Source organism: Pleurodeles waltl, chromosome 10 (assembly GCF_031143425.1).
Source record: "Pleurodeles waltl isolate 20211129_DDA chromosome 10, aPleWal1.hap1.20221129, whole genome shotgun sequence".
Taxonomy (NCBI): domain Eukaryota; kingdom Metazoa; phylum Chordata; class Amphibia; order Caudata; family Salamandridae; genus Pleurodeles; species Pleurodeles waltl.
Genome location: NC_090449.1, coordinates 298,565,038 through 298,581,616, shown reverse-complemented (window position 1 = coordinate 298,581,616; position 16,579 = coordinate 298,565,038). Strand labels below are relative to the sequence as shown.

Genomic DNA, 16,579 nt, shown 5'->3' with positions numbered 1-16,579 from the left:
CTCTAGGTAGACCTCGAGCAACCGTGGAGAAATGATGGCTCAAAGTGGCATTGTATCCTACATGGAACCCAACAGCACCTGGGATTTTGCTGTGTGCCATCTAAATTGATCTCTGTCTATAGGGGTTGCTCTGAGTCCAACAACTGTAACGGGGACACAGGGGGAAGCGTTATTGCACTCAGGTATACCATTGGGGGGGGGGGGGGGGGGGGGGTCTGGGGAGCCTTTGAGGGAGGTGGACACTTAATGTCTGCTTGGCTATTTTTCAAGCACCCCTCTTTATTATGTATGGCACCCACCAGAGTCCTGGGGGACTCCGTGCACAACAACCAGGCCAGCTTGCGCCCTGGCTTATTGCCATCTGCATGTTGAGGAGCTAAAAAAGATTTGTAGTCCAAGGCACAGTCGCCTCATCTCCTCATGATATTGGCAACACAGGTTCTGTACAGTGTTTCTAGTTCCAGCACAGTGTAAGAGCCTCCTTAGTTCCCCAAGTCATGGAAATACAATGTCCCCTTATAACCCCTTTCTTGGTGTCCCACACAAGCCCATGTGATCCCACCGATCCTGTATTATCATCAAAGAATCTAGCAATGTGCGTGGCTAATGTGTCTCTATATACAGTATCTTGTAAAGCTTCTGTATGGAGCTGCCGTGTTAGGATAAGAGGCCTTGTCCCCCCAGCTGACCCCCTCCCATCCCCTGCACACACACACACACACACACACACACACGCACACACGCAAATGCACACGCACACACTTACACACTTTTGTAACCCGGAGCTGTCTGTGGTCTGAAAGGGTCCTGCCAAGGTATTAAGAGGCCTGTATGAGAGGCCAACATTCTGCATTACAAAAGAAGTAATCCAAGTGGGTGTGCACCTGATGGCCCGGTGCATAATAAGAACACTCCTCTTCACCATGGTGCCCCATGTGACAAACATCAAAGAAATCAGACTGCCTGGACCACCACTGAAAGTGTCTGTTGCTTGCACACCCAGTGTGCTTGGAAATGGGGGTACCGATCTATAAACAGTAATGCCATGTATGCAATTAAAGTATAGCCCAGGTGCTTGAGGGTCCACTAACATAGTCTGTGAAAGGGTGACTAAAAACGTGCCCTAGGCTGTATTGGGTGAATAAAGGGATACCATCGTAAAGGGGAATCCATCTAAGTTCCCCTCCAGGAAACCATAGCGACCCTTTATCAATTAGTGACCTAAATCAGAACCTCTCAGGTATAAGCTGAGTAGCCAGTCCCATAAATCTGCCTGCTCCAACGTCTCTTTAATTTGTCAAGTTTACCAATGATAAGGTGAGTCTCTCGGAGACAAGCTAGGTGTGTATATCTACAACACAGATACACATATATCCTGTTCCTCCTGGCAGGGGTAGCCATGCCTGTATATTCCATGGTAAAGCATTAAAAGTGGTGGCCATGGACATCAAATATTTAGTACAGGGTTCCTGCCACCCCAACAACCCCCTGGATCCCCATCAACCACCCCTCCCCCCCTTTCCCGTCCACCCCACCGAACAGTCAGCTCGAAGAGAACAAGTAAACAATTGTGTAACACATCTCCCTTATCCCGTATTCCTTCCGGTCCCTTTCCACAACCCCTCAAACAGTTTAACTGGCATGCAACAAATGCCTGTGACATAATTGTCTATGGGGAACAGCTAGTTGAGAGTGGCTACGTGTAGCTATACAACATATGTTGTGTCAATACGAACATCAGCTACTGGCCAGGCCCATGTTTGTTATTAAGACATCTCAGCATCCTGCAGACATATTGTACCTCTTAGAAAAATAGTGGTCTCCATTAGAATCAAGTCTTGTGTGGTCATTTGGCCTTCCATTTCAAGTGTCAATGCAATGTGCATGGTATACCAGTCTTCAAGTCTGGCCTTAGAGCGGATGACCTCTGAGTCCCCAGCCCGACACCTCTCGACAGAGCAACAAGATACTAGCATAGTACCTAAGGTGAAACATGGCTACATTGCAGAGTAAGTTGTGTGAGGTTGACAGCTGGGTGTCCCATAGGGAGGCCTGAATAAGTCTGTCGACCCTCAGCATATTCAAGTTCCCTGTTTACCACCAGAATGTTAGTGTGCATGTATGCACATGGCCAACAGGGATACCACCATTTAGATTGTAATAAACTGCTTCATAAATCAGCAGATCTTGGTGTGATCTGCGGGCCCCTGAGAGAGGTCTGTCAGCGATGGCGTTGAGTTCCCAGTCTGAGTCTGAAGCCAAAGGGCTATTTGTACGTGTTAACGTGGTGGAGTTTGTGCCATGTTGGGAGACTATAGAAACAGCTCGGCCTGTTATGCCCTTACCAGGTTCTGAGGTGGTCTTGAAGTGATACTTTGATGTTTGCGCCGCCGGGCTTTGGGCACCAGACAGTTCTCTGCTCCCACCTTGTGGATCCCCTAGCATGCAACCAAGTCCACGCATCCTCAGGCGATAGAAGAAACACATGGGTCTTATCACCGTTGATGACTGAGTTTTGCAATAAATAGTAGCGCATATTTAAAGTTCAGTTCACATAGGCACTGCTTAACTTTGAGAGGAGCTACGCTGGTACTGTATCTCCACCGTGAAATCAGGATAAGTTAATTTTCAAACTGCCAATGGCCCTTAGTGTGGAACCGCTGAAGCAGTAAGTCCCAGTCTTGATAGTTGCGCAGACGCGCTACAATGGGTCGAGGCTTGGCTCCTGGCGAGGTGGTCTGCCAGGTGTACGGTGCGCCCTTTCTATAGAGAAGAATTTTGGCCAGCACCGTCTTCATCAGCCGTTCTTGAAACAACTTTGCACTAGGGGCTTCTGAGCGTTCAGGGAATCTAGTAGACAAATATTATTCCGTCTGAAATGCCCTTCTGAGTTTTCTGCTCCGTGGTGGAGGTTGGTTACTTCTGCTTCCATTTCTTTGTACCTTCTCCTGCAGTTCCTTCACCATGGGCTACATGGCAGTCACCATAGACTCTGTTTCATATGTTCTTTCAGACTATTTACAATGATCTGCTCTTCACATCAAGGGATACTGCATCTATTCAGGCTTCCAATGAAGTTTTGGTGTCCATGATGGCTTGTAGGACTTTGTCAAATTGAGTAGATTGAGCGCTTAAGGTGGCACCTAAATGGCGCAGGGTATTTAGCGTATGGTCTGTTGATGTGGGAAGGGAAATAGATGGGTCCCCAGCGTTCTGACTAAGCAGTTTGATTTTTGGCTTCACAATAGTGGTTGTGACTTTGCTGTGTGCCCCCGGTGCGCTGCCAGACAAAGGTGGATTGCAGCTCCTTCTCTGAGCCTACAGCATGCTGAAGTAGGCCCCCCTGATTTCAAGCCAGCCAGTCGAGACCCCAGGACAGTATCTCAGTTAAGCTCGTGCGGGCAGAAGATCAAAACTCTGGTAGTAATTCTTCATTTGTGTGTTGGTGCAGTTGTCCCCACTTTAAGTTGTTGTGATCACTTGGAATTGTGGAGGTGTCTTCCATCCACATGTGGGACAGACTCTGCAGCTGGGTTATCGTATCATGTCATGGGAACCTCAGGTAGTTGCACACAAGTGAAAGTGAAAAGGTCTCTCCTATGCGGCATCAATAGCCCTCATAACCACATGACTCAAGCCGCTATGTGGGGTCCACAGGAGCACACCATGACACCAGGCAGAGGGAACACAAGCCCCATCACTGAAGGCCTTCATTAGTGTGCAGTGGGTAGGCAGGAGGTTCACTGTGTTGTGCCTCGTATCTGGGAGTCAATGATGGAAGTAGTTCTCATCAGCAGTCTCGACCCAGGAGCCCTGGCACTGTCCATGAGGCGATCATCAGTGAACAGCTGTGAGTTTAGGAGGCATGGAGAGTCTAGATCCCCAGCCTTTGATGATTCAATGAGTACAAGTTGTTCCAGGCTGGGGTATGGGGGAGGGGCGTGGCATCCTGTTCCTGTTGACTATGGACGGCTGCCAGGCATTGTATCACTGTTTTCTAGTGTATAGCAGGGCCTGTCCGTCCCTTTTCACTGTATCCTGCAGTCATTGAGAAGGAGGCTGAGTCAGGAGGTCAGATAGTAGGCCCGCCACCACCGCACATGTAAGGGGGTGGGTGAATGCCCCACAGCGCGGTGTGTACCTGGTAGAAGGGGGTGGCCGGATCTGTGGCAAGCTGAAGCCTCCCACTCCAGCCTCCACCCACTCCAGCCCAGGTGACGTCAAGGGACAGGATCGGATGAGTGCCCACGGCAAAGATCCTTCTGCAATGTCTAGGGTGAGCATTCTCGCCTCCTCCAGCTGCTTTAGCTGGCTGTCAGGCCCCCGGCCCTCTTAACTACAGGCGGGGAGCATGCCCAGATGTTCAGGTGGTCCTGGGATCTAGACCACGCATCAGGCCCACTGGGCCCCAGTAGTCTTCAGTACTTTTCCCATTCAGTCTGTGGCCAAGAACCAAGACACCACACCATGGTCAGGTATTACCAGAGGGGCTCCAATGCATTTTCCAGAGTTGTAGAGGATATTTTATGGGCTGGCTTCGAAGCTCTCAATTAGGCACCTAAAATGGCCGCCATCTTGGCCACGTCCCCAACCGTTTTATACCATGCGACTCCCACTTTGACAACAGGGAATGATTTCAAGTATGTGAATCTATGAAAGATGCCAATACTGGAGAACTACAGTTAAAAGTCAGTAACTTATTTTCTTTCATTCTAGTAATAGGGTTTTGCCACAGGAAATCTTTCTTTGGTCTTCAAATCCTGTTCACAAATCCCAGCAGAAAAGTAATTTTTCCCTCCAGGTTGTACTTTATTCGGGAAAGTCAGGAGAATAGTGACCCATTTTGGATGTCTGACAGCTCAACAGTTAAGGGTCCTGTGAAAGGACTCTCATAATGGTCACACTGCAGGTGGTACTTCAACATCTCCCCTTTGAAAAATGTCTTCGGAAAAACTCCATTAACAATATATTAATTATTTAAAAAAGCAAACACCCTCAAGAATAAGCTCGATAGGGCCTATGCCAGTTGGCTGCTTTCACAGACACTTAAGAATCATGGTATTGCCCGAGTGAGTCATTTTTGCAGACCAAAGATTAAATAGTCCACACAACAATTGATGTGAGTGAGCACATAACCTCTTATAAGTCACAGGATTTAAAAGTAGGCAAGAGTAACATTATCTGAGTTAATCTCAGACACACTATTGTTGGCATTCAGAAGCAATAGAAATATCCAAGATGCTGTTGTAATGGCACATGGAGAGGAACATGTGAATAGAACATTAAATCACCCAGTGGGAGCTCTCCCTTGCAAAGGCCATTGTAGATGTTGGAAATGCCTAGTTTGTAGATTTCCCAATAATAAACATTTTTTGGGATGACATAGACATACACTAACTGTAATAAATCTAATGTTTTCTGATAGAGACTTTAACCTGCATATTCCGTTCCTTAATATTATCAGCATCAGACTGTGTAGGAGGCTGGACTGGCTTGTAGTGAGTACCAAGGGGTACTTACACCTTGCACCAGGCCCAGGTATCCCTTATTAGTGTATAGGGTGTCTAGCAGCTTAGGCTGATAGATAATGGTAGCTTAGCAGAGCAGCTTAGGCTGAACTAGGAGACGAGTGAAGCTCCTACAGTACCACTAGTGTCATATGCACAATATCATAAGAAAACACAATACACAGATATACTAAAAATAAAGGTACTTTATTTTTATGACAATCTGCCAAAAGTATCTCAGTGAGTACCCTCAGTATGAGGATAGCAAATATACACAAGATATATGTACACAATACCAAAAATATGCAGTATAGTATTAGAAAACAGTGCAAACAATGTGTAGTTACAATAGGATGCAATGGGGACACATAGGGATAGGGGCAACACAAACCATATACTCCAAAAGTGGAATGCGAACCACGAATGGACCCCAAACCTATGTGACCTTGTAGAGGGTCGCTGGGACTGTAAGAAAACAGTGAGGGTTAGAAAAATAGCCCACCCCAGGACCCTGAAAAGTGAGTGCAAAGTGCACTAAAGTTCCCCAAAGGACATAGAAGTCGTGATAGGGGAATTCTGCAGGAAAGACCAAAACCAGCAATGCAACGACGATGGATTTCCAGACGAGGGTACCTGTGGAACAAGGGGACCAAGTCCAAAAGTCACGATCAAGTCGAGAGTGGGCAGATGCCCAGGAAATGCCAGCTGTGGGTGCAAAGAAGCTGCTACTGGACAGTAGAAGCTGAGGATTCTGCAAGAACGACAAGGGCTTGAATCTTCCCCTTTGGAGGATGGATGTCCCACGCCGTGGAGAGTCGTGCAGAAGTGTTTTCCTGCGGAAAGACCGTAAACAAGCCTTGCTAGCTGCAAAGCTCGCGGTTGGGGTTTTTGGGTGCTGCTGTGGCCCAGGAGGGACCAGGATGTCGCCAATTGCGTCAGGGGACAGAGGGGGCACCCAGCAGGACAAGGAGCCCTCTCAGAAGCAGGCAGCACCCGCAGAAGTGCTGAAACAGGCACTACGAAGTGGAGTGAAACGGTGCTCACCCGAAGTTGCACAAGAGAGTCCCACGCCGGCGGAGGACAACTCAGGAGGTCGTGCAATGCAGGTTAGAGTGCCGTGGACCCAGGCTTGGCTGTGCACAAAGGAAATCTTCGTGGAGTGCACAGGAGCCGGAGTAGCTGCAAAACACGCTGTTCCCAGCAATGCAGTCTGGCGTGGGGAGGCAAGGACTTACCTCCACCAAACTTGGACTGAAGAGTCACTGGACTGTGGGAGTCACTTGGACAGAGTTGCTGAGTTCAAGGGACCTTGCTCGTCGTGCTGAGAGGAGACCCAGAGGACCGGTGATGCAGTTCTTTGGTGCCTGCGGTTGCAGGGGGAAGATTCCGTCGACCCACGGGAGATTTCTTCGGAGCTTCTAGTGCAGAGAGGAGGCAGACTACCCCCACAGCATGCACCACCAGAAAAACAGTCGAGAAGGCGGCTGGATCAGCGTTACAGTGTCGCAGTAGTCGTCGTCGCTACTTTGTTGCAGTTTTGCAGGCTTCCAGCGCGGCCAGCAGTCGATTCCTTGGCAGAAGGTGAAGAGAGAGATGCAGAGGAACTCGGATGAGCTCTTGCATTCGTTATCTATGGAAATCCCCAAAGCAGAGACCCTAAATAGCCAGAAAAGAGGGTTTGGCTACTTAGGAGAGAAGATAGGCTAGCAACACCTGAAGGAGCCTATCAGAAGGAGTCTCTGACGTCACCTGCTGGCCCTGGCCACTCAGAGCAGTCCAGTGTGCCAGCAGCACCTCTGTTTCCAAGATGGCAGGAGCTCTGGACACCTCCCAGGGGAGGTGCAGGTCAGGGGAGTGGTCACTCCCCTTTCCTTTGTCCAGTTTCACGCCAGAGCAGGGCTGAGGGGTCCCTGAACCGGTGTAGACTGGCTTATGTAGAAATGGGCACCATCTGTGCCCATGAAAGCATTTCCAGAGGCTGGGGGAGGCTACTCCTCCCCTGCCTTAACACCTTTTTCCAAAGGGAGAGGGTGTAACACCCTCTCTCTGAGGAAGTCCTTTGTTCTACCATCCTGGGCCAAGCCTGGCTGGACCCCAGGAGGGCAGAAACCTGTCTGAGGGGTTGGCAGCTGCAGTGAAACCCCTGAAAAGGCAGTTTGGCAGTACCCGGGTCTGTGCTAGAGACCCGTGGGATCATGGGATTGTGCCAATTCCATGATCTTAGACATTTTACATGGCCATATTCGGAGTTACCATTGTGAAGCTACACATAGGTAGTGACCTATGTGTAGTGCACGCGTGTAATGGTGTCCCCGCACTCACAAAGTCCGGGGAATTTGCCCTGAACAATGTGGGGGCACCTTGGCTAGTGCCAGGGTGCCCACACACTAAGTAACTTTGCACCTAACCTTTACCAGGTAAAGGTTAGACATATAGGTGACTTATAAGTTACTTAAGTGCAGTGGTAAAAGGCTGTGAAATAACGTGGACGTTATTTCACTCAGGCTGCAGTGGCAGGCCTGTGTAAGAATTGTCAGAGCTCCCTATGGGTGGCAAAAGAAATGCTGCAGCCCATAGGGATCTCCTGGAACCCCAATACCCTGGGTACCTCAGTACCATATACTAGGGAATTATAAGGGTGTTCCAGTATGCCTATGTAAATTGGTGAAATTGGTCACTAGCCTATTAGTGACAATTTGGAAAGAAATGAGAGAGCATAACCACTGAGGTTCTAATTAGCAGAGCCTCAGTGAGACAGTTAGTCATAACACAAGTAACACATACAGGGCACACTTATGAGCACTGGGGCCCTGGCTGGCAGGGTCCCAGTGACACATACAACTAAAACAACATATATACAGTGAAATATGGGGGTAACATGCCAGGCAAGATGGTACTTTCCTACAGACTGGATCTGGAAAGCTTTTTGTGAGCAATACACCTGTGCTTCAGTAGGTGGGGTTCTGCTCTGCGTGGTGTCATTGGCATCATCCGCGCTCAATGTGACATGCACAGAGCCTATATAGGTGCCACCCCAGCCCGCTGATGTTGTTTTTTTTTTCATGCCAGTCAGCATAGATCCAGGAAGAGTTACCCCATATCTTTTTTTACTGACCCTTTTTGACTTTGTCAATGTTTTTGAGAACTTACTTTCTGGTGCGTTAGGATGTCTACTTGGAAATCTGGTTTCAAACCGTGTGGTGCCTGTCATCGACAGATGTCAGTGCTAGACCCATCTTTGGTGTGCTGCTAGTGCTTGGAGCGCGACCAAGATGCTAAGGCCTGCATCGACTGCTGCCACCTTGCACTCCAAGGCCTTGAGGAAACGGTCCCCCATGCTCTGCGATGCTCAAAATCTCAGTGAGAAGAAGGTCCCAAGATAGTTTGTGAGCCACTCCAGGCGTTTGTCATCAAAGTAGTTGGGGAAATTGGCTAAGTCCTGCAGGCACAAGAAGAGCAAGAAGTCGAAGAGCTCTCACACTTCACCACATCCTTCAAAGTCATTTAACGAGACGAGGCCGTGTCTGCATTCAAGACCTAACTCTGTGCTGGAGCCTGGGCCTTCTTAGCTCCTCCTGGAGTTTCCGGGTGCCTAAGCATTCATCAATAAGTTATGAGAATTACTCCAGTATTGGAACTTTCATAGATTCATATGCTTGAATACTTCCCCGTCATTGAGATGGGAGTCCCCAGTGTAATACATAGGATAGGCTTATATGTATACCTACATTACATGCTTTAGTCCTTTAGCTTAGTAACATATCACAGTCAATCTGTAAGAAAGACCCAAACTCAAAAGCTCAACCAATCATGCAGCACCACACTTTAGAAGCCTCTTGTGAGGAACTGCTTTCCCTCAGATTTTCCACTGCACGTTGTGCTGAGAAGTCTCCTATTGAGCTCTGCTCAAATGTTCTCTCAGAACCTCTTTCCCCGGGACTTAGGAGTTTATCTCTTCTTTTGGTGCTTCACACTGGCTGCCGTGTCAGACACACCAAAAAAGGGACTTTTCAGATCCTGTGCATCCTGTCTGAAAAAAAGATTAAATGTGGATGACCCACATGATGATTGCAAATACTTCTCATACCTGAATCACAAGACCAAAGACTGCAAGATCGGTAGAAAATGTTCTGCAAAGACTTTGAAGGACAGAGAGGGTCGTCTTCTTTTGTGGCTTCGAAAAGTTAAATCCGGCCATCCAGCCTCTGACGAGAACAGTGCCTCTTCTTCTGTCTCTTTGACGAAGACACTTGTTAAGAGGCAATATGAAGGCTCAGATATTCAGGAACCTCTAAAAAAGGCTCCAAAAAAGTCATCTGAGGGCTCTTCAAAAATTCACAGCCCCACAATGAAAATGCAGTCTGGCATGATAAGAGGGTCAGGCTCCCTAATTAAAGCCCAAAAAGTAAACTTTCTGAGCTCCCAATGACACCTCTTAAAATAAAACATGAATTCAAGAAGCCAGGATCCGCGCTGTCGGTGGCACCGTCTACTAAGTTCTCGCCGACGACTATCATCAGTGACATCAACCATAGCCAATATTTCAGTGTCAACGACGGCGGCCTCAGGATCCTCGTCGACGGAGCGACCCATCTCGTCACCAGGACTCTTAGTCTACGACCCTCCCGTCGACTGTCTCCTGTATAGACACTTTTTGCGCAGTGTGTGTTCCTCAGACAGCTCTCTCTGAGACTCCTTTTACCTAGAGTGGAGCTCTAGACTTCTGTACGCCTTCCTGACGCTACCTCTCTTGCCCAGAGTTCTGAAGAAGATCAGGAACGTCTGGGCCCAAGTAATTTTGGTGGCACTAGATTGGGTAAAAAGAGTGTTGTGTACATAAGCATTTGTCCTTTGATCAGGCTGCTGCTTTGGGAAAATATTCTGTCACAGCAGCGGGGCAGGGTCCTGCACATAGGCCTGTGCAATCTTCATGTCTGTGTTTTAAGTTTGAGCAGCATCAGTTTGACTACATTTGACCTTCCTCCTGACGTAGTTGATGTCATTTTGGTGGCCAGACCTCTCTCCACAAAGTAATTATTCACATTCTGTGGCACAAGTTTGTGGATTGGTGCAGTATTCTTGAGATTGAGATACTTAATGCCATGCTAGCCAAAATGTTGTTGTTTTGTGTTATCCCTAGCTAGGCAATGTCTTTCTTTAGGCATAGTTATTAATTACATGTCAGCTTTTTCAGCTTTTTGACATTGCTGGATCAGAGTTCCTTTTTTAAATCACCTGTTGTGATGTGTTTTTGAAAGTTGTATAACATTTGTTCGTGTCTACACCTTTTAGTGAGACCTGAATTGAGTCTCCTTCCTAATGTGTTCTCCTTTTAAATGTTGTACAACTGTCCATTGCAGCTTCACACTCTCAAGACCCGTTTTTCTTAACCCCATAACATTGGTGCGGAATGCGAGTGAGCTAGAAGCCCTCTCTTTCAACCTACTGTGTACAACATTCTTCATGGACAAGATGGTGTTGAGGTTGCAGGCTTTTTTTGTTCGGAAAGTATTCACTACTATTCATATCGGGCAAAACATAATTGTTTGCTTCCCCTTACCTGTTTGAGGAATAGACTTTATCACCTGGATCCTTAAAGTGCCCTCAGCTTTTATATTGATAGCACAAAGAATCATCATGTGAGCAATCAGCTCTTTGTTGGATTTTCTGTGGTGAAGCAGGCAGTGCAGAAAAGGACTCTCTCGCTGCATACTTCTCTGCATCAAAGTCTGCTACCCACTGCCTAAGAAGAACCCCCCAGGTTTGTGGGCTCATTTCACCAGAGCCAAAGCTGCTGCAGTGCATTGGGACAGAGTGCCAGTCCTGTACATCTGTCGGTCTGCGATAAAGGGTCTCACACATTCTCAAAGCATTGCTGTCTGGACTGTGGGCAGTCAAGTCCTTAGAGAAGAGTATTTTGTTTGCATGGCCTTGTGGGGCTTTTTGGTGTGAGCCTGTTAATAGAACTACCGCCTGGGAAGTACTGCTTTGGTATCTATTTAAAAAAATGAGGAAGTTACAGTTAGAAGTATACATCAGAACAAGTTACTTATGTTCGGTAAGGCTCTTTCTGTTAGAGACACAAGCTGCAAATTCCTCTCCATCCAAACGTTCTTCCCATTATGTGAACTGGGTTCTTTTTTTGCTGTAATGAGGCCCAGAGTCTAGAAATTTGTGCACTGGTCAGGCCAGTTAGCTGTTGGGCTCTGCGCCAGGGCACAGTTGGTGCTTCTACACGGTACCATGCAGAAAGACATTGTCGAGTTGCACAGTTACACCTGTCGGTTCACAGGTGTGCTGCAAAAAGTTTCTAGATGCATTTTGTCTCCTGGGAACGGTGAGGAATCTGCGGTTAGAGGTAAGTGACTTGTTTGACAAGTTTAACTTTCTTGTGAAAATCATTACAAGGGTTTGTGCATTTCTTTTAATACAATATCAATTTAGTGATTCTGTGTTCTATTTCAGATGGACCTTTGCCCTTGCCAAATGTGCCTGGCATTAATCGAATGCAGTCTTCTCCAGGTACGCATTAGTGATAAAGCAACTTTTCTTTTTTATGATAACTTTTTCAGTATCATTATCCGTACTGTTCCTTTCTATTACTTAGAATGTGTGTGGAGGTTAAATTCTTGGCTTTCTCTGCCCGTCTGGTCTTAACAAATGGTTAAGTGGGTCCTATGTGTGCATTTAGCCATTAATTTTGTGTCCTTGCAATACATTGTCTTATTCATTCGTACATTGGAAGAATTGTTAACCACTGCTCCATGTTTCATGGCCTCTCTGGCATCACATTTACTCATGAGTACCTTGCTGTTTACGCTGCTACACATACCTACTCTACAGCATCAGACCTCTCGAAGATGAATCCTTTTAAACCTTGTTGTAAAGGCTATGAATTCTGTTGCAAACTCCCCCTCATTTTTTAGAAAAACATTTTGGGACTCCCCAGCAACAGCTTAGTGCTTCACAGACCTGTGAAAATCACCCTTTTGACTGGCAGGAAAACCTGATAGGCATTTTCCACCAGTGAGGCCCAAAACCACTTGGCACAAAACTACATTGTCAATGGTCAGGCTGTAGCTGGCCCATAGAAAACAACATAGATTACACACACTAATCCAAGCGTTCCCCAGCCTGTGATCCGCGGCCCTCCAGGAGTCTGTGATGCAGTCCTAGAGGGTCTGCAGGCCTTGGCCAGCTGGCACCTCTGACAGAAACAGGTGCTTGTTTTTATATTTATTACTTCCTATGTGCAGCAGTTGTAAAAGCACTACAAAGTTCCTTGTACATCCAGCATTTTTCTGGCATTTATAAAAGCGTCAAGATAATTTTGGTGATTAACATACCTGCTGGAGAGAGATGGGAGTTTTGTCTAGTGGCAGTTTTGACTCATCTGAGGTAGAATCAGATGGTTAAAATGCCTGCTGCAAAGAACGTGTATCTTGCAAAGAGCAGTAGTTTATGAGCATAGCACAGTGGGTTACTGCTTTTGTCAGAGATTCATTTATTACTTTGCAGTTCATAAGTTACAATCATAATCTAGCACAGTGGGCTATGAACTTTCATCAAAGAGATGCATGCAAACTGCATGGCATAACTTAGAAAGTTAATTTTCTTTCCCAGTGTTACATTTTCATAATGCTGCTAAAAAAGATTTGCTTGCTGCTAAAAAAGATTTGCTTGCGTAGTAATGCATTCTTATTATTAGAGTTGACGCTAACCAGTGTTATGAATCCTGAGTTTGTGCTTCTCCGGACCAAGCATGCTTAGAAAATGCCTACCAGTTTTGGATGATGTGTATCCTACACCTTGTGGTCCCCTGTAAAGTGCTCAAACCCCCTACACTGGTATGAGAGGGGATATAAAACAAATGAATTAAGCATGACGGAGAGGCCATGGAGAGTTAAGACCCTTATGGTTTTACTTCCTTCACCCACCACATATTTATGTGAAATAGCTTTCTCAGATCTTATGTACATAACAAATGAAAACAGAAATCGCTAGAGAAATGTAATATCTGACCTGAAAAATTAGCTTTCCTAAATAAAACCAAGCCTTGAAAAGTTAGTCACAGAGATGCGGTTCTAACCTTCCCATTAGGTTTTCGATTTTTGCATATTTTTTCCAATGTAAAATAATATCATCTTTGGTAATTCGTTTGGTGTGTACTTGTTTGTGTATTTCTTCCAAATTACTGATTACAAATTGCTTGGGGGTGTCTGATTCCATTAGTGATTCAGTAGTGGAGTCCTCAGGAGTCAAAAGGTTGGGAACCATTGCTTTAATCTATAGATTTTCATTCAAAGACTTATTTTTATATTTAATAACAATCCAATCTAGTGGTATAGTTGGATTTTTATAAAATATGTAGTAAACATTACATTTAGAATATTACTTTTACCCTGCCTGAAGCTACTCTGGGCTAACGTGCACTAACTGTCCAGCAGTTGCCCACCTGTCCTTGGCTGGATTTAGGCGTGACGAAGATGTGGTAAATGCTCTCTTAGCAGAGAGTGGCCTAGGATTTGGGTGCCGTTTCTTTCCCCTGGTAGGAAGAGCAGGTTGGTTGGGCCCATTAACCTAATTACTTTTAAGTGGGTGGGCTTGCCCTGTTATAAGCAAATTCGAGGTGGCACTTGGAAATGTCCCCCTAATCAGACTGGCATCAAACCCAGTGGGAAGAAGGCTACCTCCAGAACTGGTTTTGGGTGACCACAGAAATGGGCACTGCTCATTACCCTGGTTACACCTCTGGGTGGGTGTACAGACCCCACAAGGGTAGAAGGATTTCCCTGTCTTGGATTTTGAGAATATGGGGCACTGTGAGATTGCTACTTTTTGGACCTATTTGAAAAACTGGGTAGGTTTGCCCCACCCCCCCCCCCCCCTCCCCCTTCCTTGGTAGCTTTTATCCCATTTGTTAGGGAGTGCCCAGACCTTTGCTCTGGAACCAAGGGAGACTACCACCAAAAAGTACTTGACTGGAAGTTCCACAGCAATGCCTTGCATTTCAGAATTGTCTTCCTAAAAGGCTCAACCTCTCTTAAAAAATGAAGAAAGTCCTTTTCTATTTTGGGACTCAACCATTTTACAGCAAAAACCTCGAAACCTCCAGAGCTTAGTGTGTACACAACTGATGCAAGTATCCCATTAGCAGTTCCATGGTAGCAGCTACAATTTCTGACCACTTTTTCTTAGAAAATGTCTAGTTTTGGATTAGGACTTTAAAAATGTTTAATACTTTTTGACTTCCAAACTTATACCAGGACCAATCAGACCAGGGCTTCATTGCGTTTGGCCCCAGTTTTTACCTATGTCTCAGCCTACAGCTTCCATGGACTATCAATCAGCAGGCAAACCTTAAAGAGGTAATTGAGAACTGCATCTACATGTGTTCCAAGGGTTTGTTAATAACCATGGGAAATTTAAATGCACGAATCAAGTAGAAAAGCCAGAAACAAGATGGGTATGAGCTGGTCGATATTTTTACACACCTGATGCACTTCTTCCTGATGCAATATGTAATAATATGGACAAAAACTGTCCTGAATATATAATATGGGCTTAATTTGTTTAAATGGGCGCTTTTTAATGATATTCCTGCTCGCAAAACATTCTGCTCTGGACATCAGACATGTCCGATCAATTATGTATTTAAACCAGCGTGGTATTTTCACAAAATCAGAGTTTAGGTTGTTTAATGTAGATGGCAGTGACTATCTCTTGAAGCCCAGTGTCATTTGAAGTGTTCAAGAAATAGCACAAAGGTGACGTTTACAGACATCACCTTCCCTAAACAGTTAAAAACTAGGTTGGATGAGGAAGTGATGACATAAGAAGTATTTGCTTAGATCCAATAGAAATCCCTACTGTACAGGAAGTCTCAGCTGTGTTAAATTGGTAATTGGTGCACGGGGATAACGAGTAAAGTATTTTTTTTTGCCAAGTTTATATAGTGCAAACTCGACCCAAAGGTATTGGAGCATTTTACATGAGCGCCAGTTACGTTACACAAGAACACATTCATTTTTTTGGGTAGGCATGAGGAGATTGTGATTATCCCTTATTCACAGGATGTTAAGCCGACATTGAGGCTCGAACCTGGTTACCTATGTTCAAGGTTAGAAGCGTTTGCCATTAAGCCACTTCTTCTCCCCCAAGTTATCCATTGTAATTCTGTGGAACAAGGTACAGATAGGAAAGAGGTAAGTAGAGGTGGTAAGCAACAGTCAAATCAGTAGATGGTTCCATGTTGTGTACCTGTACCAGTCCTTGAGGAGGGAAAAAGATATTGAGTCTTTAGTAATAGTATGTAAGGCCCATCAAAAATATAAAGAAACTATTAAAGAGGAAAAAAGTTGTTTTTTAACGACAATTGGGTGGGGATGATGGAAGCAGATAATTTACCTGCCTTGTTGATTAAAAAATGTTGATTGATTGGTGCAAGATTTTGGCAGTTTTGTTTAAAACTATAAGAAATAAAGGTGTAGTACCAGTAAGCTGGAAGGGGGCTATCATCAAACCCATCCATAAAAAGGGCTCTTCCTGGATCTGAAAAGCTATGTATTAAGTTCAATGAATGTGCAGGAGAAAGTCTTCAGCAAGTTAATCTTAGAACGTTTAGAAGATTGGTCAGATGAAGAAAGATTTATATCTGTAGAACAGGGTGGTTTTAGAGCTAGACACTCCATCATAGATCATTGATTTAGTCTGTAGACCACAGCTATCAAGTCAATGTTTTATGGACTATGGTCCAAAACAAACATATTTATGATGATGTTGTCGACTATATTTGGTGCTTTGTGCTTTTTGTTGCTGTTTTTACTTGCATCTTTAAAAAAATATCTCGAATTCCCCCTTATTGGATTGCTGTTGTTTTGGTCTTATTTCACTCTTAACATTATTTTAAAATTAATTGTGAAATGTTATTGTCTGTTGTATGACTTTTTATACTGTTTATGCACTGCTTAAATACTTTACATATTGCATTTGATTTAAGCCTAACTGCTTGGTGTCACTTTACCAGGGATTGAGCAAAGGCTTATTTAAAATATGTAACATCTAGTAGTTGT

General features: G+C 45.3%; 1 protein-coding gene across 1 annotated transcript in view; it reads left to right on the top strand.

The window, feature by feature from the left end:
* The window catches only part of CREBBP (CREB binding protein), a 1,321,122-nt gene that overhangs the window by 445,804 nt on the left and 858,739 nt on the right, over positions 1-16,579 (top strand). The window contains exon 11 of the mRNA XM_069210450.1: positions 11,973-12,029. Coding sequence (XP_069066551.1) covers positions 11,973-12,029 — 57 coding nt within the window. The remainder of the gene's footprint in view (positions 1-11,972; positions 12,030-16,579) is intronic.